Source organism: Enoplosus armatus, chromosome 7, assembly GCF_043641665.1.
Source record: "Enoplosus armatus isolate fEnoArm2 chromosome 7, fEnoArm2.hap1, whole genome shotgun sequence".
NCBI classification, from domain to species: Eukaryota; Metazoa; Chordata; class Actinopteri; order Centrarchiformes; family Enoplosidae; genus Enoplosus; species Enoplosus armatus.
The window spans coordinates 20,530,143-20,556,240 of NC_092186.1; the positions used below are offsets into that span (position 1 = coordinate 20,530,143).

General features: G+C 41.1%; 2 protein-coding genes across 3 annotated transcripts; both read right to left on the reverse strand.

Moving 5' to 3' along the window:
• Positions 1 to 1,167: 1,167 nt before the first annotated feature.
• On the reverse strand, positions 1,168 to 14,542 carry mknk2b (MAPK interacting serine/threonine kinase 2b). 2 transcript variants are annotated; one of them, XM_070908744.1, is made up of 14 exons: positions 14,446 to 14,542; positions 13,580 to 13,793; positions 12,966 to 13,056; positions 12,731 to 12,832; positions 12,501 to 12,598; positions 9,856 to 9,935; positions 9,583 to 9,656; positions 9,307 to 9,411; positions 8,966 to 9,021; positions 8,717 to 8,812; positions 4,911 to 5,105; positions 4,613 to 4,777; positions 4,475 to 4,509; positions 1,168 to 4,345 (listed from the first exon to the last, which is right to left on the reverse strand). In XM_070908744.1, exons 2-14 carry the CDS (start codon positions 13,628 to 13,630, stop codon positions 4,072 to 4,074), a joined length of 1,422 nt encoding a protein of 473 aa, XP_070764845.1. In that variant the 5' UTR covers positions 13,631 to 13,793; positions 14,446 to 14,542; the 3' UTR covers positions 1,168 to 4,071. The 2 variants fall into 2 exon arrangements, with proteins under 2 accessions (XP_070764845.1, XP_070764844.1); XM_070908743.1 differs by having other exon boundaries at positions 12,731 to 12,850.
• A 6,286-nt stretch (positions 14,543 to 20,828) lies between these two features.
• On the reverse strand, positions 20,829 to 25,834 carry mob3a (MOB kinase activator 3A). The gene is made up of 4 exons (XM_070908710.1): positions 25,655 to 25,834; positions 23,689 to 24,261; positions 22,047 to 22,249; positions 20,829 to 21,179 (listed from the first exon to the last, which is right to left on the reverse strand). The coding sequence occupies exons 2-4, from the start codon at positions 24,104 to 24,106 to the stop codon at positions 21,150 to 21,152; spliced, it is 651 nt and encodes a 216-aa protein (XP_070764811.1). The 5' UTR covers positions 24,107 to 24,261; positions 25,655 to 25,834; the 3' UTR covers positions 20,829 to 21,149.
• Between the last annotated feature and the right edge of the window lie 264 nt (positions 25,835 to 26,098).

Here is a 26,098-nt window from a genome sequence, read left to right on the forward strand (position 1 = left end):
TTCCTCATCGGTCACACGCTCTCTGGAGACTGTACAGAAAACACTGCTGTTGCATCATTTAATTTCCTCCTGCCTCATGACGTTTGAGCTGCTGACATAGAAGTTATGCAATATAGTTGTTTTTTTTATTTCTTGAGAACTTTTTATTTCTGTGTCAAATGACAAATGACACATAAAATGTTGTTTTGATCACTATGATAAATTAATACATTGATAGTAGAGCTGAAATGATTCCTTGTTAATCACTCAGTCAATCAACAGAAAATTGACAATTGTTTCCAGATATTTGCTGGTTCCAGCTGCACAATGTGAGGATTTGCTGCTTCTCTGTTTTTATATAATTTTTAAATTTAATATTTTTAGTTTAGGTCAGACAAAAGACCTCTGAAGACATCACTGTGGGCTCTCAGAACTTGTGATGGGCTTTTTAAAATTAATTTCATAAACAAAACAATGAATTGATTCATAAAATAAATAGACATTACCAGTAATGAAAATAGCAGTTACAGCCCCAACTGATGGGTCATCATGCACACACTGTTATCCGATTGTTTGATGATTATTATTAGTTATAATTAAGCTTCTCAGTGTTGAACTTTTGACCAAACCCAGCTCCTGTTTATCTACTTGAAGTAATATTTCTTCAGACAACTGATTTTTAACCACGGGATGATAAGTCCTGACTTGTAGCAGCATTCAAATGATACACTGGAATTGTGCGACTTCAGCAGAAGTCATTTTGTATTTCCAGGGAGATCATGAGGTGGCAAGCTGGAGCTGCAGCTCTTGCAGCAGGTTGCATCAGTCTTGTCAGATCAGGCCTGTGAAGAGCGCCCCCTCGGCAGTTCTCAGCATGACTAACGCAAGGTGAAACCACCGTCACATTTCAGTGTGTGTGAGAGGAGACAACTGAGCCCGTATTTACCAACAGCCAAGGACATATGCGACATAGTCAGCTCGGGTATCAGGGAGTGTTACTGATAGAGATTTACAGCACTGACTCAGATGAAACGGCTTCGACCTCGGCCAAAAGATAAGCCTGCTGGTTAATATGAAACTAGAGATACAGCAGAGAGCAGAAACCAGGGAAAGTACAGTTGTTTTCACTGTAGCCCTTCAGGCTTTAAGCAAAATACAATAACATTACAGTAACCAGACAGACAAGTGTGTAGTTCAAAGCATTTTATTGCATTTTTTTTTTTTTTTTTTTTAGAAAAACAATACAAAATTCTGAAGCAACTGTCATAAATGTTGCCTTGAGTGAACTGCAATCATTCACATGGTACAGTAAAGTGCTTATTTTAAATCAAAATATTGTTTTGTATTAAAGGATGTATTGATTTCAAATTCCTTCCCATGAACACAATGGGCTTGGGGTGATTCAGACAGTGTTAAAATCAGGTGTCAACTCTCAAAAGTAAAAGATTGAGGACTATCAACGTAGACAGAATAACCCCACACACCATGTCCATGAAATGAACTATTTATAAAACATTTGATCAATGTTGCTGGATTGTAAATGCTTTTGCCTGTGGCTACATTCAAATTGTGGGGAGGTTGATGATGGACTGTCCATTTGAATGAATGACTGAATTTTAACACTTCCTTACTTCAAAATGACTTACAATATAAAAATTGCGAGGCATAAGGATATCATTTTGTCCCCTTTCCCCCCAATAAAAGGCAGTCCAAAAAGCTACTGCCGCCTGACAAAAGTAGAAATGGTCATGACCAAGAAAAACTCTTATTATACCATTCAGGATATTACAGAGTATGGCCAAAGTCTGTGCATTTCAGAGTATCCAACCCTATCGAAAAAGTAGGGACTAAATCATCTGATGCTCAAAAGGGAGAAAAAGGCAGAATACTGAACTGTATTGGTATTTTCAAAACCCCAAGATTGCCTTGATCATCAGCTTTATGCTTTGAGATTACTGATAGCAAAGTAGTTTCCCAAATGGAGAAGAAACAGCTGCATACACAAATTCAAGTAAGTCTTATTATAAGACATAAAACCCCATAACTATGCATCTGTAGAAAGGTATTTTAGAACTATTACAGTGTCCTATTATCAGCATAATGGGTCCTTTGACACCAAGGGAGCCATTTCCAGAGTACCGTCGCTGCAGTGCTGTAACAGGACATGGACAATCAGAAGTCCCCACTTCTCACTGCTAGGTGCTGGATCACATGTTCAATGTCATGACTTGAACCCTCTTTGGTGAAATGGCTACAGTGTTGTGAGACCTCATCACCTGTCCATTACCTGTCGGTTTCAGAATGAGCTTAATGAACTTAATCTGAACAAAAAAAAAAAATTATTGCCAACTCTTACACATAAAAAAAAAAAAAAAAAAACTTAAACTCTCCTTCACTGGGCATGAACGCTCCAGGTCAACTAAACAAACTCTTTCCATCTCACCCCATACTTCACATACTCTGAACTTTTAAAAACACAAAACGTAAAAAAAAAAAAAAAAAAAAAAAACGTAAAAAGGAAAACATCCGGTGTTTCACCTGAACTGAACAGCACCTGCATGAAAATCAACATGTAGAAAATAAAAGCTTATTAACAGCCATGAAAAGGAAAAAAATAAAATCAGTGTGGCACATTGACATGGAGTTTTCAAACATGAAAAATAAAGTAAACTTAAAACAGCTACACGTTCGTGGAAGACTTTTTTTGTTGTTTCTTTTTGTGGAATGTTTTTCCTTTTTTTTTTTTTTAAACGTTTCTTTTTTGAAAAATCTCATCTGCCTCTTATTTTGTAATGAGAATTTCTGATGTCATTTTGAAAGGGGTGTCTCCTCAAAAAAACAAAAAAGTCCAAATAAAGGAATTCAACAAATGACACTGGGGTCACATTGGCCAACATGTGCTTTTCAAACCCCTGATAGGAGTTCTAATCTTTACTGCCAAAATATTCAAATATATTTCAACATATAATTCATAAACTGATTTGTAGAAAAAAAAAAAATACAAGTTCCGGTTGTGGCCAAGGGGACATGAATTCTTTACAATGAAAGTAACACTGACCCAGTTTCACTTACCTAGCCATTTAACATAATTAGCTATACCAACATACCAGATACACTTCAGAGCTAGCTCAGAAGACTCATTTTGGGGGTGGCCCTGCATCATAACCCAAGTACAATAGTTTAATTCAATACTATTAGACTTTCCTGATGGTCTCATATAAACACTGAAAGGTGTGGCCACTGATAATTTGGCATATGTTCATGTAATAAACTGAATGAATCGAACAGTAAGTCATGGCTGGGTACAGACAAACATTCTTTGCTCTAGGAGCATTAAGTGCATGGCCACCAAGCTAGATGAGTGCGCGTTTTATCTCAGACATTTACAGAAGAGGCTCAGCGTTGAGGAATTTCTTATATGGAGAATGGAAAAAAAATTCTTTGAAGTCCCCAGCCACATAATGGACCGCACCAGGCACGGACAGCATTGGCTTACAGCCCTTCCAACCCCTTATATACTGAATCCCTTTGAGACAGGAACAGCCTTCATCTTGGCATATTGCATAAGCTTGTACGTATGTGCAGATGGGCCATTCATGCATATACATACAGGCAAAGAGAACATTCCAGATAACTTAATTCACAGTGGATCCAGTTGTAACGTGGGAGCAGCACAACAGGTTGTCCTTTGGTGACTGAGCTTAGTTTCAAAGATAAGTGTTTGGATTTCTTCTGAACTGAGTTTTATGAAGAAAAAAAACAAAACATAACTTAGAAAATACTTCTCTCTCTCTCCCAAATCATTAACTGGCCCTCCTCCCAAACCCTGACATGCACATATGTGTGTGTTTGCTATATGCAGGCCCTGGGCTGATGTGCTTCAGAAGTGCTGCAGAAGGGCAGAAGGCATTTAGAGAAAGGGCTGCAAGCAGCATCTCCCTTTACAGCGAGGCAAGAAAGCCTGAATGGCAGAGGAACCAAGGCCAGCTAGAGTCAGGGAGAAGGGCCAGAATTAGAGAGGGAGAGTCTCAGGGCAGTCTTAGATCTGGACTTGAATCTTAACGGAAGGTCGGAGGTCAGGGTTGACAAACTTCAGGCACAGTCTCCCACAATAACGAGAGGGGCCAAGAGCTGACGAAGCTCTGCAGCAGAGACAGGCCCTCCCTTGGGCTGGCTGTTTCGCTGCCTGCGCTTGGCCAGCTTGGAGTTGGAAGGAGGAGAGAGCCGCATGGAAGAGCCAGTAGCGGTAACAACAAACGGGACTTCCTGCTGCTGCTGGTCTTCCATGCCATCCTGTTCAGCCAGCTGCCGGTTCACAGCCATGGCCTTGCCAGCAAAGAATGTCAGATCCCTGGCATTGCTGGTTCTAATGGACAAGATCAGTGACAGAAAACAGTCAGTCATTGTGAGCAAACTAAATACAAGTTGCATATATTTTAGGCTTGCCTGTCCAAAGAAATACAGTCTTCTGTAGCAGTAACCAACATTCTCTCACCTTTGATGCAAGATGGATGTTGGCAAAGATGCACCCTGAATAAAATAAAAAGACAAGCTCATTAGTTATAAACCTCAACACTTAAAAATAAAGAACATCTAAGACTTGCAGAAGAGGCTTGATGATATTAAGACTTACCCCCTGCACCCAGGGGTGCTGTAGCACCTGGCTGGCACTCAGGCGGTTTTTGGCATCCCGAACCAGAAGTTTGGATATTAGGTCTTTGGCACTTGAGGAGATGTGAGCCCAGTCTTTCTCTGGAAACTCGTATTTTCCTTCCTGGATACTCTCAAACAAAGTGTTCTAGAAATGAATATAAAAACATTTACCATCAGTTACCTTGACCAGGATGGAGAAGATATATTAAGTTTCACTAATGTCATGTACAAGATACAGAAAAGGGCTGCAGGGCTGAATGAATGTGTCAAATTCTTACCTGGCAGGTGTGGCAGGGTTCCCCTAGTTCCCAGCCGCAGTCACCGCCACAGCGGCCTACAAACGGTGGGTAGCCACTCAGCATGATGTACAGGATGACTCCAAGGCTCCACAGGTCACAGCGTTTGTCGTAAATTGTGGCCTCCTCACTGAAGGCCTCAACCACCTCAGGTGCCATGTACTCTGCTGAACCACACTGAGACAGAGGAAGGAAAAAAAAACAAGTTTGTTAGCACCAGGGATGATAGAAAGCAGTAACTATAGCCGACACAAGCCTCTCTTTGCTGCAGCCCACATTCCTTTGCTCAGCTGATACCTCGTGGTTGCTAGGGGCCCACTCTTGAGATGTGTGTGTGTGTGTGTGTGTGTGTGTGTGTGTGTGGGGGGGGGGGGGGGGTGCAGCCTATGTGACAGTCACATGCTTATTTGCAGTGATGGGTTCACTGAAAATGCACTATACAGCGTTTCTTACTGTTTTTTAGGGCACCTCAGTAGGAACATCGTGTACCATTACATATCAAGGGTAGAGGAAGGGAGGGTAGCTATAATGAAGCAGGTTAGTGTGGGTAGACAGCAGCAGTGAGTCACTGCTTTGACCATCCAGCTGTACACAAGCCAGGCAGGATGGGCTGAGGGCAATGATGGGCTCAGCTCCGACGGTGCCTCGTTATGTAGCTAAGAAAGAAATTAGGCCAAACACTGAGCAGGGAAAAGAGGATTGGGTTGTCCTGCAGAGCCAGAGACTGGGCTGAGCACTCCCCTGTTACATAACTTGGAAACACAAACACCAAATGCAGTTTTATTACTTAGAATAGAAAAGAGGAGCAGGTCGCTAGTTCAGCAGGACACGTAGATATTTGTGGATAAGACATTTCATTGTTCATACATTGCCTTATTCTATCAACTTTTAGTTGTCATGTGAATTAAAGATGTCTTTCATGTCATGAGTTTGGATTCTTTGAGATTTCTAGAGAGCCCCAAGTCTTAAATATAGACGACTACTGGTATAAATTCTGAGAACCTGCTCTGAGAATACCTGTTAATCCATCCTTTGACTGATCAGGCATTTTCAAAACTGTAGCCCACAGCCAAACACATTATTATTTATAAGCATTTGTTCCCAACAAGGCCTGCATCCTGGCAAGCCCCTCTGGCCTATATCCTTCCTTCAATCTGTGGGCAAGCATGTTTACATTGAGCAGGCATCTATTGTGTCCCAGTACCATATCCCAGCTGTCTCCCGACTCCTCCTCCACCCTGCTGCACCATTATGTAATGAAATTTGCTGCACAGGAATCTCGTCTCAGACAAAGCTGCTTCTGTCGGAGAGAAAACCCCAACCCCCACGTTTCCACAAACATCATCATGTCTGGGGTGACTGCCTCCACAGACAAGCCCCCAGGATTCAGGCCAAATGCAGCTGCCACAGAAACATAAACACAAAGGATATTTTTGCCTGCCAAGGTGCCCTAAAACTGAAGGGCAATGTGATAGCTGTGCTATCAAACAACAGCTATCAAGGCTAATCTAATTTCAAAGCCTCCCAAAGTGAAATGGGCAGTGAAATAACTAATCATGGCTCTTTGGTACCGCCTCAAATCTAAACTCGCATTTTGTCTCCCTGAGCTGCCATTTCAGAAAACCTTCTGAACTTGCAGCATTCACATCCTCCTCAAACCTTCCTGTAAGCTGCAGACATAGTTGGTAATCAGCTGCTGTTACCGCAGGCTTTGTTGGCATTGCAACCTGGGGCTTTCCTGAAACCATGTGACTAGTCAGACCATATTGACACCACTGATGACACACACCTCTGCGGTTTGTAAACTACAGGATTATTTGAAGAGGCTTACAGTAAGAAGACCTGTTCTGTCATCATGCAGCTGCACCTGTGACAAGAACAGTTCCTTAATTTTTTTTTTTTTCTTACCATCTAAGCTGCTTGTGTGGAGCGTCTTCATGTTGCAGTTACTCCCAGTTTGCAACTGCTGCACATGAGTGTTGACATTTGAACAGTCAGATTTATTTCATGCCGTGCAGGCAGCCACATGTTCAGATTTCTTAGTAAACTAAAATTAGCCTTTTCCTAGAAACGTCCCCTCCTCTTCCCTGTTTTTCTAGTTTGTACTAGAGAGCACACGAATACATCCACAGTAAACTTGTACATTCTCAAACAGCCCTTAGGATAAAGTTGATTTAAAACATTCAGTGGGATCAGGATCATAGGCAATAAAATGCAAAAGCACACTATATTGTGCAACTGCAGGAATGTGGGTGAAGTGGGGCCAGGGTGAGGGTGCCAATAGTGAGATGAAAATCAGATAACATTGTTCCTGTGATCAAGGCAAAGAAAACAAGCCAGAGCGCATGAGCAGACTGGGTGTTTGTCCCTCCCAGTTACCCTCCCCCTCCCACTGGTCTAGCCAATCACATCTCAGTTGCTAGGTATATGGGGGAAAGACTAAAATTTCTAGAACAAGCCTTATGCACAGCCTTTGTATAAAGAACATAAAGAAAGCGCAGACCAGCACAAGCGTGGCTGGGGCCACTGGGCGGAGACTAAGCAGAAAGAGGGTGGATGTTTTTCTCTCATACCACAGAGAGAGAAAAGGGAAATGAGAGTTGGTGTGTTTTGGTTTCATTGTAACTTCTTCATACCATAGGACATGGCCTTGCAAAAGTCACATTGTGTTCCCTGCTGACATATAACACTTCAACGCTATCACATTGTGTCTTGTCCTCAGGAATCAACTTTTCTTGCACTGAAATCTTTGCATTAGATCAAATCTTGCGGTTCTGTACAAACATTCCTAGCACAACAGAAGTTTGGGATAAAATGGTAAATAGCCAGGCCATATCAAATAATAAAAACAAGACCAGACAAATTAATAATAGGTGCATCCCACTGCACCAAACACACAAATACTATCATTCAGGCCCAACATCAAAGTCTGTAGGCAAAACACGAGGCACCTCCTGGCCCCCAAAAATCTCCCCTTCAAATAGTCCAGGGATGGGCTCTCTATTGTTGTGTTAAAGGAAGATGGAGTTGCCAGTGTAGAAAACTCCCCACCCACCACAACATTCCTGCAGGCTAAACTCCTATCCTCCACCTGTTCTGGTTCATCTATCCAGCCCCCCCGGACAACCAGCAGACAGAGTATGTGTTGACACAAGAAGAAAGCTTGCCGGTTCAACCATTCCTCTAAGGTTGCAAGGGTCCCACTTTTCTGGGCACAGTTCAGAGGATTTGCTTTGTGTTGTGACGATAGCAGGAGAGTTAAACAATCATAACCCCCAGACTCATGGGCCTAAATATTTGCGATTGATAACAGGACGTGGACGTTAAACTGAGGGATGTCTACCAAAGTTTTACTGATACTTCAACATGATAAGGAAATGTAAAAGCTGCCAGCCTGGGACATTCAGGAAGCAATCCACGTCATTTCAGAGAAACTGGCCAACTCTGAACTACCTTAAACCTAAAAACACAACATTTGTCTCTCCCAATCAGCAAGCTGTCCTGCAGGTAACACCACTGAGGATTGCCCAATAGGCAAGCAGCCAGATAAAGACATCGTTTTACAGCCTGAAAACAACCTGCTTATCCATAACAAGCACATAAACCACTGTATAGGAAAATGTGACCAACATCATGACTACGAAGATCAATCTCTTCCTCGCTCTCAATAGATATACCCATACATTGCTAACATACATTTCCCTTCAATAGCACGGTCCCACTCCCATTTAAAAAAGTGGTCAAACTGTTAGGTGAACAAGACAAGCACAATATGTAGGTGTACTTACAGGAGTGAGGAGCTCAGGGGTGGAGATGGGTGAGCTGTCGCTGTTCAGCTTGATCCCGCTGCCCAAGTCAAAGTCACAGATCTTGACCGGGGAAATCTGACAAAGATACAAGTTCAGAATCATAAAAATTCATGATTCATATCATTTCCACAGTTCATAGCACCACTTAAGAACAACGTATCACACTTTATCGCCACATTAGTTGCCCTTTGAACTAATTGGACCTAAACATGTGTGCAATAAACTCACCTTGTCTGCACTCTTACAGAGAATGTTTTCAGGCTTCAGGTCTCTATGTGCCATTCCTAGAAAAGATAATATGAAAGCAATCAGTCACTCTTTGTTAGTAAGATCTGGTTGGGATGGTGCCAGCTTAAGGACACGTTTTTCAAACAATTTCAAAACAACGAGCAAGCCAAAATATGGTGTCAATTCCTAAATACTGTACAGTACTTAAACCCATTTCATGGTACGGTTATAACCTTGGGGTTGTTGTGCCTTTTTGGTGATCATGGGGAATAATAAATTATAAAATAATCAAAAATGATCAAATAATAAAATTGGTCGCCATTTTGTACGAGTGGTTTTACCCTTGTTATGCAGGAAATCCAGAGCGCTGGCGATGTCCTGCACGACAACACTGGCTTCCTGCTCACTGAAGTGGCGTCTCTTGTGAATGTGTGCCAAGATTGACCCTAATAGGAGGGAAAATAAAGAGTATATCACCTCCATTTACACGTGCATAGAATGAATGCCTTCCCATACACAGACAGCTGGCTCCAGACTAGAGCATGCACATGCATTACAGGACATTAAAAAAACAAAACAAAGATGCAGCCGTCCTGCAGCAGCTATGATTCACTAACCTCCTCTAAGCTTTTCAAACACCAGGTAGAATTTGTCTTCCTCTTCAAAGAACTCCACCAGCTCCAGGATGTTGCTTCAGAAAAAAAAGAAAAAAGCACTATGAGGTAACAGTCATCTGGCACGCGTTAACTGAACATTTTATGTGATTTGTGCACTATGGACTAAGGGGCTTCAATCGCACAAATTGCGCCAAATTGCGCCAGTTTGCGGTACATTCTCCACACATTCATCAGGTGTCATTACTTTAGCTGGTCATGACAGAGGGACATTACCTGTGACCCTGGCACTGATAGAGCATCTCAACCTCACGGAAGACACGGCTGCGGCTGTGACCTGGTCTTTTCTCAATGATCTGGAACAAAACAGTATAGTTCAGTCACTAAAAATAGCCCGCTAAACAAAGAAGACTTTCATGTTTTCCACAGAGGTAGAATGGAGGACAATTCTGAAAGTACTTAAGAAAAGTGGCTTAAGAAAAACTGAGTCCAACTTTGAGTGAAGGCCATCCCCTCACGCTACACCACAAAACTCGTAGCCTATAGACCAGACCGTAAAGCACAGATAATATATTTCATATACAGCGGCCTATAACTGGTTTACTTCCAGACCTGCATTTTTCCTGCTTCCTACCTTTATCCCACCCTGTGACACAGTTGCAAAGATAGTTTAACCTTCTTTCAGTGCAGTCTGCCAAAACAGAGACTGAACAGAATGAGAATGAAACAAGTCACAGCAGCTCTATATTTAGCAATCATGTGTGACCCATATTTAAATCTTAAGTGCTCTTAAGGAGCCATAAGTCTTCCTTTAAACATCCCATGAGCTAATCCAAAACTGTTTACGACAACAACAAAAAAAATGCTCTCTAAATATAACTTTGTGCTGCCTGGAACTAAACCACCGTGGGGCCACCAGCTGCACGATGTCCTGCCAAGAGAGACAGAAAGATAGACTGCTGACACCAAAGCAATAGGCCTGAATTTTCCAGCCCTGGTCGGTTATTGTCTGCTTGGGAGGCTGTGCATGTTTCCCTTCCTGGTAGCTGGATTACAGCTGCTATTGAAGCCCAGTGGGGCCAGAGTTTCAGTGTGTGTCTAGGATTAAAGCACAGACAAGAGGCCTGTGAGCAAACCAAAGCCTCTGCACTGTTCCAGTCTGAGTCAGCAGCACAAACAGCCCCCATTCGGCTCACTTTCTCCTGATCACTACACAAACCTCCTACCCTGATAATGACGCGCACAGATAAAAAAAAACTGCAAAAACATAGCTAACAAATGCATTATCAACATTATAAATGGATGGTCCGTTATTTGAGAGATACTAAATGTATGGCTGTTTATCCAAATCACAGATCAGAATCACAACAGCCTGCTGCAAAAAAAGGCCCCACCACGTCACACTGCAGGTTCTAACATCGACCCAGGGTTGTGAAATAATATCTTTAAAGGAGGAGGAGGAGGATTTGTTAGGGACCCAGAGCTTCAGATAGGCATGTACTGCACAGCCCTCTGCTCGTCCTTGGTGCTCTGGCTTTTGTTGCAATTGCAACACAAGGAGCCCACACAACTCGCCTCAGTCTGTAGGGGGAGGGGAGAGACAGGACATCTGGCAGGAGCAGTCTGAGCCCCCTCCGACTCCTAAATGACCTCCAATAACTGCAGACCCTCATGCCTCCTCCCACAAAACGGCAAAGTCCCAAGGGATCATCCCGGGGTAAACAATACTAACAGATCACAGTCGCATAGCAGAATCTGTGCTCCGATTCCTCTGAAATATTTATTAGTATGATATGGACACTTGCTCTATGGGGAACCAGCCTTGAACTGTCAACACTTCATTTCAAACTAGCAGAATTAAACTGCAAACTGGAATTAAAAGTTAAAAAATAGGTTAGTGTTTATGTCCAGTGTCCCAATGGGACTAGTGGGTTAGGGGCCAAGAATTTTTAAAGAGAAAAACAAGCCCCTCTTCTAGTTTTCTACACTTCAGCAAAGAAACATATTTCACAATGTTTTGTTACTTAAAATGAGGAAATAAGCTAGCTCTATATATATATATATATATAGCCCAAAAAAGGAAGTCCCCCAGGAGTCAAGACATGTATTCACAAGTCCACACCCCACTTGGTGAAGAAAGGGAGAAAAAAAAATTACAACTGTACTGAGCGAGAAGGAGAACAAAGCAGTGTAAACACCCTGGGTCATAACTCTCACCCAGCACCCCTCCTTCCTCTCTGTGGGTTTTGTTTTGGCACAGTTACCAGTACACAGTGTTCTCCTAGGAGCGTCCTCTATAGGCAATAGGAGTAAAGAAAAGGGGTGGGTATATCCCTCCGAGCTCTCTGATAGGCTGGCAAAGTATAAAAACAGTGAGGGGAAGGGTTTGCGAACAGCAGCTAGTGTTGCACACTCAGAAAAAAGAAAAAAGAAAAAATGCACAGCAGTAGCACAACACAGATGAGAGCCTGCAGACATCCGCTATTGAGAGCTAAACTAAGAGAAAAAAAAAAGAAAGAAATATCCTGCCCTGGGATCAGAACTTCCCTCAACAAGATTTCTAAAGAATGACCAGTGAAAAGAAGGCAACATGGACACAATGTCACACATCCTGTAGCCTTGCTTTCTTCCACTTAGCTCTTGTATGTAATAGCACAGGGCTCCATCATGTACAAAGGAATCTCTGAAAGTTAATGACGGAGTAACCAAGCACGGTCCTAGAAATGTAACATCTGTATATTGATCACTATCCATGGTACCCCACACAAACAACAGGCGAGTGTTAAGTGGAAATGACGACATTCACAGACGTGTGAGAGAAGAGCACTTACTTGCAGGAATCAAGACCCCATGCATTATGCTAATGTTTTCAAATATATTACAGTCACTCATTAGGTGTGTGAGAATGTCTGCCTGCTTACCTTGACAGCATACTCTTTGTTGGTGATGAGGTTGATGCATGTTTGCACTCTGGCATAAGCGCCCTCTCCTAGTACCTCTTCCTGCAGTCTGTAGACATCTGTGGCACAGAGTTTGACATGTTAGGAAAAAAAAAAAAAAAAGGAGCAGAATCTCACTAGTTGCACCAGACACATTTTATAAAGAGTTTTCATAAAAGCAACATAATGACACTGGAAATCAAAGCGTTTACCCTCGAATCGCCCAGAGAAACTGTCCGTTGCCCGGCAACGCTTTTTCTTCTTGTTTCTCTTCTTGGCATCGGGGATGTCAATAGGCTGACTGGAAGGCATTTCTGTCAAAACAGGAGTGCCTACATTATGTGCCAGCAAGGAAATAACAAACTCAAAGAAAGCACTAAAAACTTTAAGGGGCAATCACAATATTTTTGTTGAGTGTAAACAGTGCACTTGAGTTCAAATACTCACCATGTCTTGGGGAGGAATCAAAATTAAATGACGAATCAATAAGATGGGATCCATTTTTAGTGAAGTCCTCAGATTCAAAGGGATTTTGGCCCTAGGGAGTAATAACAAAAATGTGATTGTTAAGGTATCTTACCAATGACCTGTTTAGCTGAGAGCATCAGTTGTTAGTCATGACTGATAAGAACCTTTGATATCTGCCATCCTGCAATCATAAACTAAAGGTAGACTCAAAACAATAAAAACAGCTGATGGGAAGAAACGTTTAAAAGCCCCATTAACACCAAGAACGGCAAAGTCATACAATAGTCCAATCTAACACAGTACAGCAACAATACAGACATAAATATTGCTAAATATGAATCCAACAGCCATATTTCTTCAACTCTCAGCTGTCACTGACTGGAGTCATACTTTCATTAGCTGGACATACACGTGACACGAGGCCACACAGCATATTTGTCAGCCATAAGATGTGGGAGCGCAACAGATGTGTTTATATATAGCAAGGTGAGGTCCTCTCATACATGCTGACAAATCTGCTCTGATTATAGAGACTTCCCAAAAGGCACGATGATAGCAGCCCTGCATTTACCCTCAACAAATATTAAACTCACCTTGAAAGAGCGGTGAAAGCCAGTGACTTCGGTGATCTTATTTTGCACCATTTCGCTTCGATTTGGGGTGATTTTTGGTGGATGTGCGGCGGCGGCAGTGGTTTTTGGGATATCAATTTGCACTTCTCCAAAACAGAAAATCGTTTCAGAGAGAGTCGCAAGTGATCACACTGCGCTGGATGGTCAGCTTGCTGCGGCGTTTTAAACGGGAGCCCTGTGAACAAAGCAAAACACACCGCAATGTTATGTTACGACCCACATTACCAGAACAAATCACCGAGATACCAACAAGCAATTGGTTTCGCCAAGTTTAAATGAAAGCTTAACCACATAAACCTTGACTATGGCAGATTGACGTTAGCTAATATCCGTCACATGTTCATGTGGTAATAAAAAACAGTGCAACAACAGCAACAGCAAACTCAACGCCACCCACGTTAATCTTAACTGTTAGGTAAACGTTAGTTACAGCTTTTAAATAAACCAAGTTAAGAGGATACACCATGGCGAAACCCAAGACAATGCTATAATTTGGGTACGATAAGCAAATATGTCGAAAAGCCAGACTGTTTTCAGTTTAACAGTAAAGGTAGCGGCCGCTACAACGGCAGCAGGGAAGCTAACATTCGTTTAGCTAACGTTAGCACGCTCCTGAGTCATAACGGTCAAAATGCGAGCACTGGTCGCGTGTTGACCGTTGTGACAGATTTAATTTTAACGTCATACAGCAAAAGGTCAGTTACCGTTAATACCCTAACGTTACTGTAGCTTAGCGTTGCCAGAAGAACGGATACAATCGCCCTTTGGGAGAAAAAAAAAAGAAACAGTAAACCTGCTATTCAAAGATACTACTTTTTTGTACTCACCCCGTTGTTAATTTTACAGCTCCAGTGTTAGCGTCGTTGTTTGACCCACTGCTTCAAACGCCGCAGAGGACGGTCGAGGGGGGATACGCCTGATAGAAGTGCGTGGAAGGTGGAAGACAACCGACAGCGTAGGTGGTTTTATAACCTCACTGGTGACTCCTCCTTGTCTCCTCCCTCCTCGGACTGCATCAACCGACTGGATGGATCATGTGTTTTCGAGAAGAGGATATAGTGGCTAGGTACCATTTTGTCTCGCTGCAGTAAGTTTACCACTTCTCAAGGTAAAAAGCATACATAGCTGCTCGACATGGAGCAGAAGACATAAGATAAGAGGTAACTTGATGAGATACGTCATGTGAGTAGTTTAAAATTGCATGAGGTTCAATTCTGGACACATTTCAGGAAAGAATCTCGGAAACAAAATTGGTAATACACACTAAATGGTACTCGGCCAATGAGCTCTGTTTTGTTTCGGAGGCCTCACGACAGGATGTATGGAGGAACGAAATGGCGAGTACGTGCACATCGGCACAATCAGCACCTACGGCTGTTTTGACGAAAGAGATGTGAGGATCTCAATGGAGGTGGAGAGAGCAACATGTAGACAAACCAGATCCACCGGTTTACTCAATGACGGCGTTGAAATGAGTATAACCTTTTTCTGATGCTGTCACTGGACGTCAAGGCCACATTATAAATAGGAGCTAGTACATGCAATACACATTTGTCAGCTTTGTGCTCTGTGAAATATATAAACAAGCAGACATGCACCACCCCTCTCTCCCTCTTTGTGTGTCTCTGAAATGGAAAAATTTACATTTATGATGCGTTAAACCTTATTGTTACACCCAGTGATGAATGCCCATGGCCAGATGGGTGTTCAAAGAAATCCCCTGTCTGAGTCATTGCATGCAGCTACTCAGACTGGGACAGTGGCATGACTTCAGATGTTGCGGGATTTCAGTATCACATACACAACCACTGTCAAACACACACACATACTCACATGCAATCTAGCAAAAGTAGCAAAGAAGAAATAATTCACTACAAGTAAAAGTCCCGTACTCAGAATTATACTTAAGTACAAGTAAAGAAGTATGAGAATCAAAAGGTACTTACAGTATCAAAAGTAAAAGTACTCATAATGCAGGCAGAATGACTCCTGTCAGTGTTGTATTATAATACTGGATTGTTATTGCTGATTACTGCAGCATTTTTGTAGTGGCTGGTTGAAGTAAAGCTAAATTTAACTATTTCATATACTGTTTGGTAGTTTAACCTCTAACAAAACATCATATTTTATAAGATCATCTGATTTGTATGTAAAACCCTGATCTTTAAAGTAACCAGTAACTACAGCTGTCAAATAAATGTAGTAAAGTAGCATAAAACGAAAGTGCCTCAAAACTGTAGTTAAGTACAGTATTTGAGTAAATGAACTTAGTTACTTTCCACAACTAGAAAATAATCTCTAAAATTTGGATTTTTAACAGACTAACTGATAGATTTAAAGTCTATTTGCTTTGGGGAAAACACACAAAAGTATTCGTACAACGCACAGCAATTATGTGGATTTTAGGTGTAGTAATTGACAGGGAAGGAGAGCACAATTTCCAGCTGCAGCCCCCACCTTCTGTGATGTGTGATGAGGCAGGCGCGGCTCGTTTTGGAGCCTGATGAGGAGGCTGTTCAGACGAGGGTGGAGACACTATCTCATGGTTGTGATAATGAAGGAAATCCAAGAACTCTGATGAAGTAGAAACGTGTGCTCTCTTAACCCATCCGCTAATTGTGAGATGCCAAAGCAATATCGCCACAGACATGACAAGTTCATACAGTATTTTCAGAGATTAAAGGCAATGGTATTTTGAGTCACAGTAGAGGGATGGCAACTTTGTTATCTCATATTAATATTGTTCTTTTACGTGCATCCCCTTAATTACGTCCAGATACTAATGATAGAAAATGATAACAACTTTTCACCATCTAACCGCATGTTGCATTATATGCCAAGAAGTGTAAATGCTTCATTGTACCAAGTGCTTTGTGAAACTGTATGTCCTCTGTTATTTGTTACCTGTTATTTACCATCGTATATAATCCCTAGTCCACGGCCCTATAGCATTCATTTATTGTTTATCAAAGGTGTTAAAGTTTAAACCATTTATTGTTTGTTTTCAGGAGTGAACTGTCTTGTGACCAGAGGCTTTCTGCCTCTCCTCCTTTCACCTTCTGCCCCTCAAACATAAGCCCGATGGTAGCAAACATTACGCAAGCTGTTGGCTGACTATCCCTTGCCAGGAGCACATGGTGTAGTTGAAGGTTTAGTAGGAAAACAAGATCACACGTCGAAGTGCAAGGGGTGGGTCTGTGTCACTATAGGTCAAAAGGAAGAGGGATAGGCCATCATAAATAACTTAAGGTGGCAACAACCACATTTCTGATGTTAATGGCACTCAATCAGGAGATACTCAGGAGGGGGTTCTCTTTTTAGGCAGAGGTTAGGTTCCAGTCTGAAATATGATATAACAGAGGTGTGTCTCTGTGTGGTTGTTGTTGTTGTTGTTGTTGTTGTTGTTGTTCATGACAACACTGCCGTTCAGGGCTAGTCGTCTACAATATCCTGATGCTAAAGCTGTAGATGCAGGTATTCAGGTAGGGTAGGTAGGGTTGTTCAGCCAGTTGTGTTGTTGCCATCTGTCTCTGAGGATGTGTGCATCTGCAGTATTTCCATTGTGTTTAATAAATAACACACCATTCTCTAAAGTCTGAACCAGCAGTATTTGTTGCACAAACATTCCTATTCCAGTACAGTACTACACGCTTCATGCATCTGTGCATGTGCATAACTACTATATGCTCATGCCTGCGAATGTATTCATGAAATGCACATGTCAGGCACGTTCAAATAAAACTGTCAAAGGCAGAGAAGATAAGTGTGGTAGAAGTCTTACACAGTTACAATAAGTTGCATACTTTTCTCAAGTACGGAGGTCACAGTGCCCCAGGGTGCTGATTGTACCTTTTCTAAGAAACCTTCCCACAGCAAACTTCCCAGAAGGAAGTCGCCTCCAGTTAGGAAAAGACTCAAATATAACCTCTGGCAAAGTACAGTAAATGCTTTATACAGTAGAAAGACGGCCTACTGGACCACTGAAATGAATCCAACATCCAGCAAAGCTCCTTTAACACAGAAAGAGTTTCCAAGGATTTTGTTGTTCCAGTTGTGCTCTGGAAAACCTTTTGTCTTTTTTTCTTTTTTGCACTTTGCTCTTGTTACATAACCATGTATAGCAAAGCATTTTAGAATCTCCCTTTTGGGCTTGGCTGTAGTGTTTGTGTCACTATTTAACTTCCTTCTGAATAACTAGATGCACAGAGTTTTAGACTTTACATGTAATAAATCATGCCCTACTTTTAAGAAACTAATGGGAAGTGAGTAGGTGTAAGACGTGTGTAACAGACACAGTTTGCACTTTTTAATGACTGTAATCAGTCTTTGTTGTGCTATTGCGGAAACTTCACTAACATCACAATGCACAGAGGAACACTCGCATGTCCATAACAGAAAAGGTTGGTTAACGTAGACATGGAAATGTTACATGTTTTTATGTAGATTTCACAAAAGGTGATGTTAAACTCTTTACATACAGAGTGAGATAGCCTAAGTTGTGATTTTATTGTCGAATAGTGGAGCAATGTGACCATTAGGGCTGCAACTACAATTATTTTCATTGTTTATTAATCAGCTGATTATTTTCTCAATTACTCATTTGGCCTGTTAAACCTCAGAAAATAGGTGACACCTTTAATAGCTTGCTTTGTCCAAGACCAGTCCATGACCCACAGCTTTTAAATTTGGCTGTCATGTAAGACAAAGACAAGTAGCACATTATTAGAACAGATAAGCTGGCATAAGCAAATGTTTGGCATTTCTGCCTGAAAAGTGATTTGAATGGTTAATCAGTTATTGAAAGAGGGCATGGGCTTGGGTTAGACCAACTGAAATAACTTTCCCTTAAATAATTCATCTTCTTACTGGAACTTTTGTGGGTCCTCTTCAGCTGTGGGCTCATAAAATCACTTTTCATCCCCACTAGCTACAGCATTGCATGAGGCAGCTGACTCAGAAGCCACAAAACCGTTAAGGGTGTGTGCTCATTCCAACATTTGCTGAGTCACATTATCTCCCAAACCCTTTTCTCTACTTGTAAATAATCACGCTGTACCATCAAAACAACAGGCAGACACTGCTGTGTAAACCCTGACACGAGTTGGACAAGCTTCAGTCTGACTGGTTGCAGCCTGAAACTCTTCCCCTTGTTCTTGGCCTCTCTCCAGTACTTTCCTTCACATCTTGCAACTGCAGAGCCCGTCGGGGCTATCTGGTACATTCCAAAAGAGAAAAACACACCACAGGGAGGGAAGAGTGAGAGGCGGACACTGTTCGGCTCTCACGTAACAGACGTAACGCATGCTGCCAGAGTACAGTGGATTGTTTGGAGGAAATGACTCCGCTGAGAGGAGGGACAATCCTGTAAGAGGATCAGGTTGCACCAGCCAATGAGGTCATTTCAGTGGTTGATGTTATTGGGGCAGATCTTTGCATCATGTTAGTTTATTAAGATGTATATTAACATGTCAGAATATTTGGTTGTTCCAGCTTTAATGGAGGGAAACTGGAAACAATATTTATGCTGATAGACATGCAGCTGAGCTGACTGACAGATTATCAGTGGTGGAAAGTAACCAAGTACATTTACATACATACTTTACTTTATACTTTACTTTCTATTTTATGTTACTTAATACTTTTAAATTTCAGAGGGATATTGGATATATTAAATATATACCGCTCTGAAATCTGAAATACTTTAAGCAAATTTGGCTGATAAGACTTCAGTACTTTTACTTCAGTAAACATTGTAATGCAGGACTATTATTATCATTTTTCTTATTATTGGCATCTCAATACTTCTTACACCACTGTAGCACCCGCAGCCTGTCCTCCTGCAGGGGTAATAAAGGAAAATGTCCCGTTGTATAACCAAGTTATATGTTATATTAACGTATTATATTACGTTATATTAACGTGTTATATTAACGTACATCACCCCTGTCCCCCCTGCGTTACATTAACGCACGCATCACCTACCGGACACTTATCTGGACACTTTACTTATTTTGGTCACTGGTTTGTTATTTATCTTATCTTATTTTTATTTTTATTCCTTATTTTACCTTTTATATTCTACATATTTGTTGTCAAAACAATAGCACCTTCAGACCACGGCAAATTCCTTGTAATGTATGTTACTTGGCAATAAACAGTTTCTGATTCTGATTCTGTAAAATGTACTACTTAACTCCTTATGATTGTCACATGTTGTAGTGAGGTGTGTTTCCTGTGTTCAAGATTGCTGCTCATTATTAACATAATACAAACAATTGTGACTGATAACTGCCTCTAAATCTGACCAACAATGTTGTCCTCAAGCATATTCATGACTGTTGTTGACCCAATCATGCAAAGCCAGGCTCATTCAAAACAAAAACTCTCTGTTTTCATCACAGTACAGTCTGGCCTGTTTCTTATATAACCAGCTTAGTCGAATCATTAACCCGAATCAGGTCTAGAAAGGGTTCACATCCCCTCTTCATGACTATAACTGGGACATTGGGCAGATTAGGATTTCAGTATTTCCTCATCACAGACAGGGTTTGGTGTCTGACGCCACCCAGTGGACAGTTTTACATACTGTCTCGTGAACATGTGCTGCCACCCTGAGTTAAGTCATGTGAGGTTCGAGTCTCGTGTGACCTTCAGCTGCCAAGAGTATCTCCAAGAAACACCTGCAGGTTTGACATCTGAGAACCTGCCTGGTGGCCCACGGCCCAAAGTGTGCACAGACATATATGATAATCAGTCACCAGCAGGCCACTACTGTATTTAGCTCATGTCCAAATGTGTATATGACTTTTAAATGAATGGTGCAGAGCCACAATTCTATTATCTAACGCCTGAAATGATCTTCAAATCATAAAAGTTACTCTCAGAAACGTATTTATCTCATTGCGATTTTAACATTTGTACATGATACTTTCTCTCCCTGAAAAACACACTAAATAACCGCACTGAATGTTCAGATGTGAGTGGTAAAACCGACTAAACTGTTTTTACTGTTTGACAGTTTTACAGACAAACCTGGGACAAAACAAATCAATAAATTAAGTTAGCCCAGTGCTATTAGCTCCAGAAAGAAAGAAAAGTCAGCGTTAATTTAAATACTGATTACCAAATCCAAATTATAACAGAGTAAAGAATCATTTTAATGTAACAACATAGTCATTTTATAGACATACAGTAAGAAATCGTACTAATTTTAGATCATTTAGATGGACAGAAAGAGAGAAGCATCCTGGAATGATTGAGATTCAAATAAAATAGAAAAACATCAACACAAACATACACCTCTTAATACTGTGATAAAATGTTTGAAAACTTTTTTAAAAGGAACAAAACGCCTCATAAGACAAGGTTCTTGGTTAAAACCTACATTATGTGGCTAAAATAGATTACAGTACTTAAATATAAAAATAGACTCTTTTTGAATTTGTCTGTTCTTTTAGTTTTTCTCCGCTGCAGTCTTCTAGATGGACGGATGAGTTTGTCCGGCGTGTGTCGACAGGTCACTTGTGCTCCCTCAGTGACACATCCGAGAGGTCATCTCTTTCTGCAGACACAATGCACACAGCACGGTGAGTTAGAGCAGTTAAGGAAAAACCTGTGCTTCTCGAAATGTTACCACACTGTAGGATACAGTAAGCAGATTCTTTAAATGTATTTGAAAGCTCATGTAGAAAAATATAATATTGACTGAAGAGAAACAGATATGGCTTTGCAAATAAAACCTGAAGCGCCAAGTAGACCACAACAAACACTTTTTATCTAGTGTTGTTGGGGCTGTGTTTACAAAGACTAGAAGGTGCTAGATGCAAAAAAAAAAGCAAATAAAAAAAGTCTAAACATCCGCAGATTAATCTCCATTGTAAAAATCCACTTTATTGTCTAAGCTTTTGGTCACACAGGCCTTTGTTACAGCATGAGACATGCCAAACACACACAGAACAGTCTCTCACAAAAGGGTAGAGGGGCTATTAACAACCAACTATCAATTAACAAATAAATTGGGCTGTGCAGTTATTCAGCATGACTGATTAATGTCTTTAAATAGAATTGTACCCTTGTAAAATCATGATTTCTAGCCATCCTGAAAACAATGAGCAGAACCTGAATTACACCTCTAATGAAATGAAATCTCATATTCGTTTGGGAAACAAACATAAATGTGTCTTTGTATAAAATAACACTATAATCATATATGCAACAAAGGTGCCGTGTCAGGGTCCCCTTACACATAAGAGATTTTTGCCGGTGCTGCTTACATTCAGATTGCAAATGGCGGCAGCATCCTGTTTCACAAATGATTATCACTCGCAGTCCTACAGGGCTCAACAACCTTTATTCACATATTTTAAACATAATCTAATGTATTTTTGTATTCAGCTCCATATTAGATCCTATCATCTCTTTGACTCACCAGGGGCTCCAGCTCTTTGTGGTCCGTGAGGTTGAACTCAGTGACAAAGTAATAGAAATGCTTGTAGCAGGTATTGACGTGAGCCTCAGCCCCCATCTGGCTCACACGGTCAAAGTGGTGAATGTAGACGTGAACAAACACCCGGAACAGACGAGACAAAATCTTCTTAGCCACCTGCATGAAGGTCTTAGGGAAGGGAGTACCTGGGAGTCAAACAGATGGAGACAGGAGAACACCACGGTCAATCCAGGATGACCTTTTGCTATTTGCTTCACAGAAAGGAACACATTTGAAATGTTAATGTGTTTAATGCAGTGGTTATAGAATATTTTAGCCAACAACACTCAATGTGTTTCTTAACCTTATTTGTCCTCTGGAGGCCCTCAGGTTGGATACCAGCATGCTATCAATTCATACGTGAATGGAAAACCAACATGACTTGGTCTGGGGGACAAGCCTCTAAGCAAGTGATTAATTTAGTATGTCTTTTTGCTTTGACTAATTCAATAATATTTCTGGAATCTGTTCCAGAGGACAGGCGCGTCAGAGGTCGTTTCTATTCATAGCCAACTGTACATTGTGTGACCCATTTTTAAATCCATTGCTTGGATGTTTCTGTAGTTAGTCAGATGCCGAGCCACAGCACAGGGCATGCACACAGCGACAGACTGAGATAATAGAAAGCCGAGAATGCCACAGAAGATTAGCTGATAGCGTTTGCTATGTGCAACATTGTAGGTATTTTAATAAATGTGGCCTCGCAGATTGAATCTAAAACATCTTTTGGTTATCTGTCTTTTGAAAACAGATGCCTTCACCCTGCAATTTTATCTGTATCTCATTTTAATTTTCCTTTGTATTCATCACATGGCAATCATTAAAGCGGCTTTTTCTGGTCTTTTATGTGACAAGTGCTGAAATGGTTATCCATTGAAAGACAGATTAATTGTTTTAAGAAATTTAAGACGTAAAAATGCAGCAGTGGTTCCCAACCTTTTTGGCATGTGACCCCTTAAAACAAAAAAATCTTAACTTGTAACCCTTTGTCATCTGTCCCTGTGTTACTGGAATCATTTTGAGTCCCCCAAAATCCAAACAATTCAGTGCTTTACAAAACAAGGATTCATTAGAGGGAAATCTACGTCTGCTTTCCTCTTTTGTTAATCATCTTGCGATCCCTCGAGTTTATCTTGTGACAGGTTGGAAACCACTGGGTTACAGCATCTCAACTGTGAGAAATGGCTGCTTCTGTCTGTTTTATACCATTAATTGAACACCACTGGGGGTTTGTTCAGACAAAATCATAAGACAGCTCTTGAGCTTTTGTGATTTTGGATGGGCACTGATCATTACTTGGTGACGTTTTATGGAGCCGATAATGAATTGAAATAGCTTAATTGACAAAGTAATGGCTGGTGCCTGCCCTACTTGTGACGCCTACACCTATGAATGGGTGGTGACTTGGTTAGCACACAGGCAGAGTTCACTACCTGACCTGACCCTTTACTGTAGGACTTCTTGAATGTTAACATGTTAACCCAGCTAAGATAAAGTTTCTTATACTGGAAACACTCTTTTAGAAAACACAAAAAAAACAAAATGTCTGAGAGATTAAGGATCTATATCTAATCTCAACACTTACCGACGTTGGTGGGAAAGATGTTCTCATTGTTGATCTGTACCTCAATCCAATCCATGAGCAGGCTCATGTATTTGGGGGCAGACAGCGCCGTTGGCCTCTTGTACTTGTGCTCGTCCTGCCATCGGTATTCGTACTTAGGCCCACCGGACATGACGGGGCAGGTTTGATCGGTGCAGGAGTCGCTGATGGTGCCGTAGATGAGGTTGATGCGGTTGAAGAAGTCGACCACGTGGACGGCCACCCAGTCGTTGAGGTCCTCACCGTGGGGCAGCTGCACGGCCTGCTTCAGGTCCAGCCCTGCGTTCAGAGACGCCTGGGCCTTCTTGTGCAGATCGAAGCGCTGCGTCCCGGGCTCAAACTTGCGCTTGGGCCGGAATGTCCTGTCTTTGTTGAAGACTTGTTTCAGCGCCATGGACATGGTTGCATGGGGTGCTGGCGGGCGATTTGTTTGAATGCTTCTGGTGAATTATTTACTGTTGAAGTGGAAGCAGTCAAAAGGTTGTGTCAACAACCAGTGCAGAGTTTTTGTTATGGACTGGTCTTTTGGTACTTGTTTCGACTCAGCCTGTGATCCTGCATATGATAAAAGGAGAGAAAGAAAGACAAGGAGTTTGATTAATAGATGTACATTTTCACTGAAATGCATACACTTTGTCAATGTATTCCTTATATTTGACGAAATATTAAAAACTATGGCTGCAACCAAAAACCCATTTACAAATGACTCTCCTGTCTCTTCTGATTCTGATTTGATCAATTACTCTTCTGACTATCTTATCAGTTAATCATTTAATTGTTTGGTTTACCAGTCTGTCAGCAAATAAAGGCAAAAGTCCATCACAATTCTCCAGAGTCCAAGACCTTAATAGAGTCAACCTAATATCACAAAAGCAGAAATCTTCACAATTAAGAAGCCTGAACTGGGTCATGTTTGTTTGTTTTAAGCTTTAAAAATGACTTAAATGATTAATTAATTATAGAAATAGGTCTGCTGATCTACTAATCAATTAATTAATCTTTTCAGCTCTATTACAATCTCCCACGCTTATTAAACATGTAATACACCAGAGTTGACTGGGAAATTACATAACAACAGCGTCTGTGTCCCAGTTTTTGCATTGTCTTGGGCCTAAAGTTGCATGCAGAGATGTGGCAAAGGATAAGCCCCTCACCCACCTTCTTAAGCAAATATAAATCTTAAATTCATACTGTTAATCTTGAGAAGTGGCATTAAAAAAAAAGATGGAGGTCATGTCAAGATGAAGCCATAAATGTATGGTACAAAAACATAAATAAATGTGAAACTATGTTTGAATCAAAAGGTTTATGTCTAACGATTAGCAACAAATACAGGACATTTTACTTTGTAATTTACTTTTATTATTTAATCTACCACTAAATGGTGAGCAAAGTGAGGAGGCCTGAATTCACCCTTTGCCTTAAATCATCTCAGGTAAACGACAAGTCTGAACAGTGACAGCAGACTTGCATTAAAGATGAAACATCGTCTTAAAGTGAACATGAGTCATTTCCTCTTTCAGGCACTAATTCCGCCGTGAACCCAGGAATCTGCGGAATGACAATAAAACGAAGTCAAGCCGCCTGTTACTAATATAACAGGGCATTAGTGGGTTTATTTAGACCTCCATCTAAACATCTGCACCATCATCTTCATAATAATGCGGGCTTTAAATCGTTTTAAGCACACTTTAAAAGATAAAAGCCAGAGATTAAACAGCAGGGCACATGACGACTGTACGAAGTTTATTCGTGACGTGACTAGCTAACTCGGTCGGACTTGTTGCTTTCAGCTAAAAAAGCCCGAACGTGACAGGACGAACACACGTTATTCATAGTTAATTCACATCCCTACTGGAATAAAAGCGTCTTAAAACATTCATTATATCAGACGGATGATCAAACGGTGACGAAATCGCACAGTTGAAAGCCACTTTCACGAACTTACTTGTTCCGCCTTCCAGTTCCGTCAGTTTCCTTCGATCTTTTATCGAATATTACCTGGTTACCGATCGATAGCTTTACGTCAACAACATGCACGGACTACATTATGGATACATGTTGCGAGAATGTTGTAGAATTCATGTTAATTCAATAAACATGTCAATATAGAAACTAACGTCTGACTCCTCCCTACGAAACGAAAAGTATACCAGAGTCAGGTTAGAGTCGCTGATGGCAACTTCCGGTCAGAACCTTCAAAGTGCTGTTTTGACCGATGTAATGTAACGTGACCAAACTGAAGACACATGGTCAAGCATGGTTTCACTATTTTAAATAGTTTCATATACTGCGGGGTAACTTGTGAATTTGCCCCCAGGGGTCAATAAAGTCTTATCTTAACCTATAATAATACTTCAGGGTGTATCTTTATGATAATATTTTGTAATAT

Excerpts from the sequence above, each read along its gene's own strand:
- mknk2b (XM_070908743.1), bottom strand. The coding sequence starts at position 13,630 with ATGGTGCAAAATAAGATCACCGAAGTCACTGGCTTTCACCGCTCTTTC. Across the intron at positions 9,657-9,855 it reads TATCAGTGCCAGGGTCACAG|CAACATCCTGGAGCTGGTGG; the intron begins GTAATGTCCCTC and ends TTTTTTCTGAAG. Across the intron at positions 9,022-9,306 it reads GGATTTCCTGCATAACAAGG|GAATGGCACATAGAGACCTG; the intron begins GTAAAACCACTC and ends TATCTTTTCTAG.
- mob3a (XM_070908710.1), bottom strand. The coding sequence starts at position 24,106 with ATGTCCATGGCGCTGAAACAAGTCTTCAACAAAGACAGGACATTCCGG. Across the intron at positions 22,250-23,688 it reads CATCTTTCCCACCAACGTCG|GTACTCCCTTCCCTAAGACC; the intron begins GTAAGTGTTGAG and ends TTTGACTCCCAG. Across the intron at positions 21,180-22,046 it reads ACAAAGAGCTGGAGCCCCTG|AAAGAGATGACCTCTCGGAT; the intron begins GTGAGTCAAAGA and ends TTGTGTCTGCAG.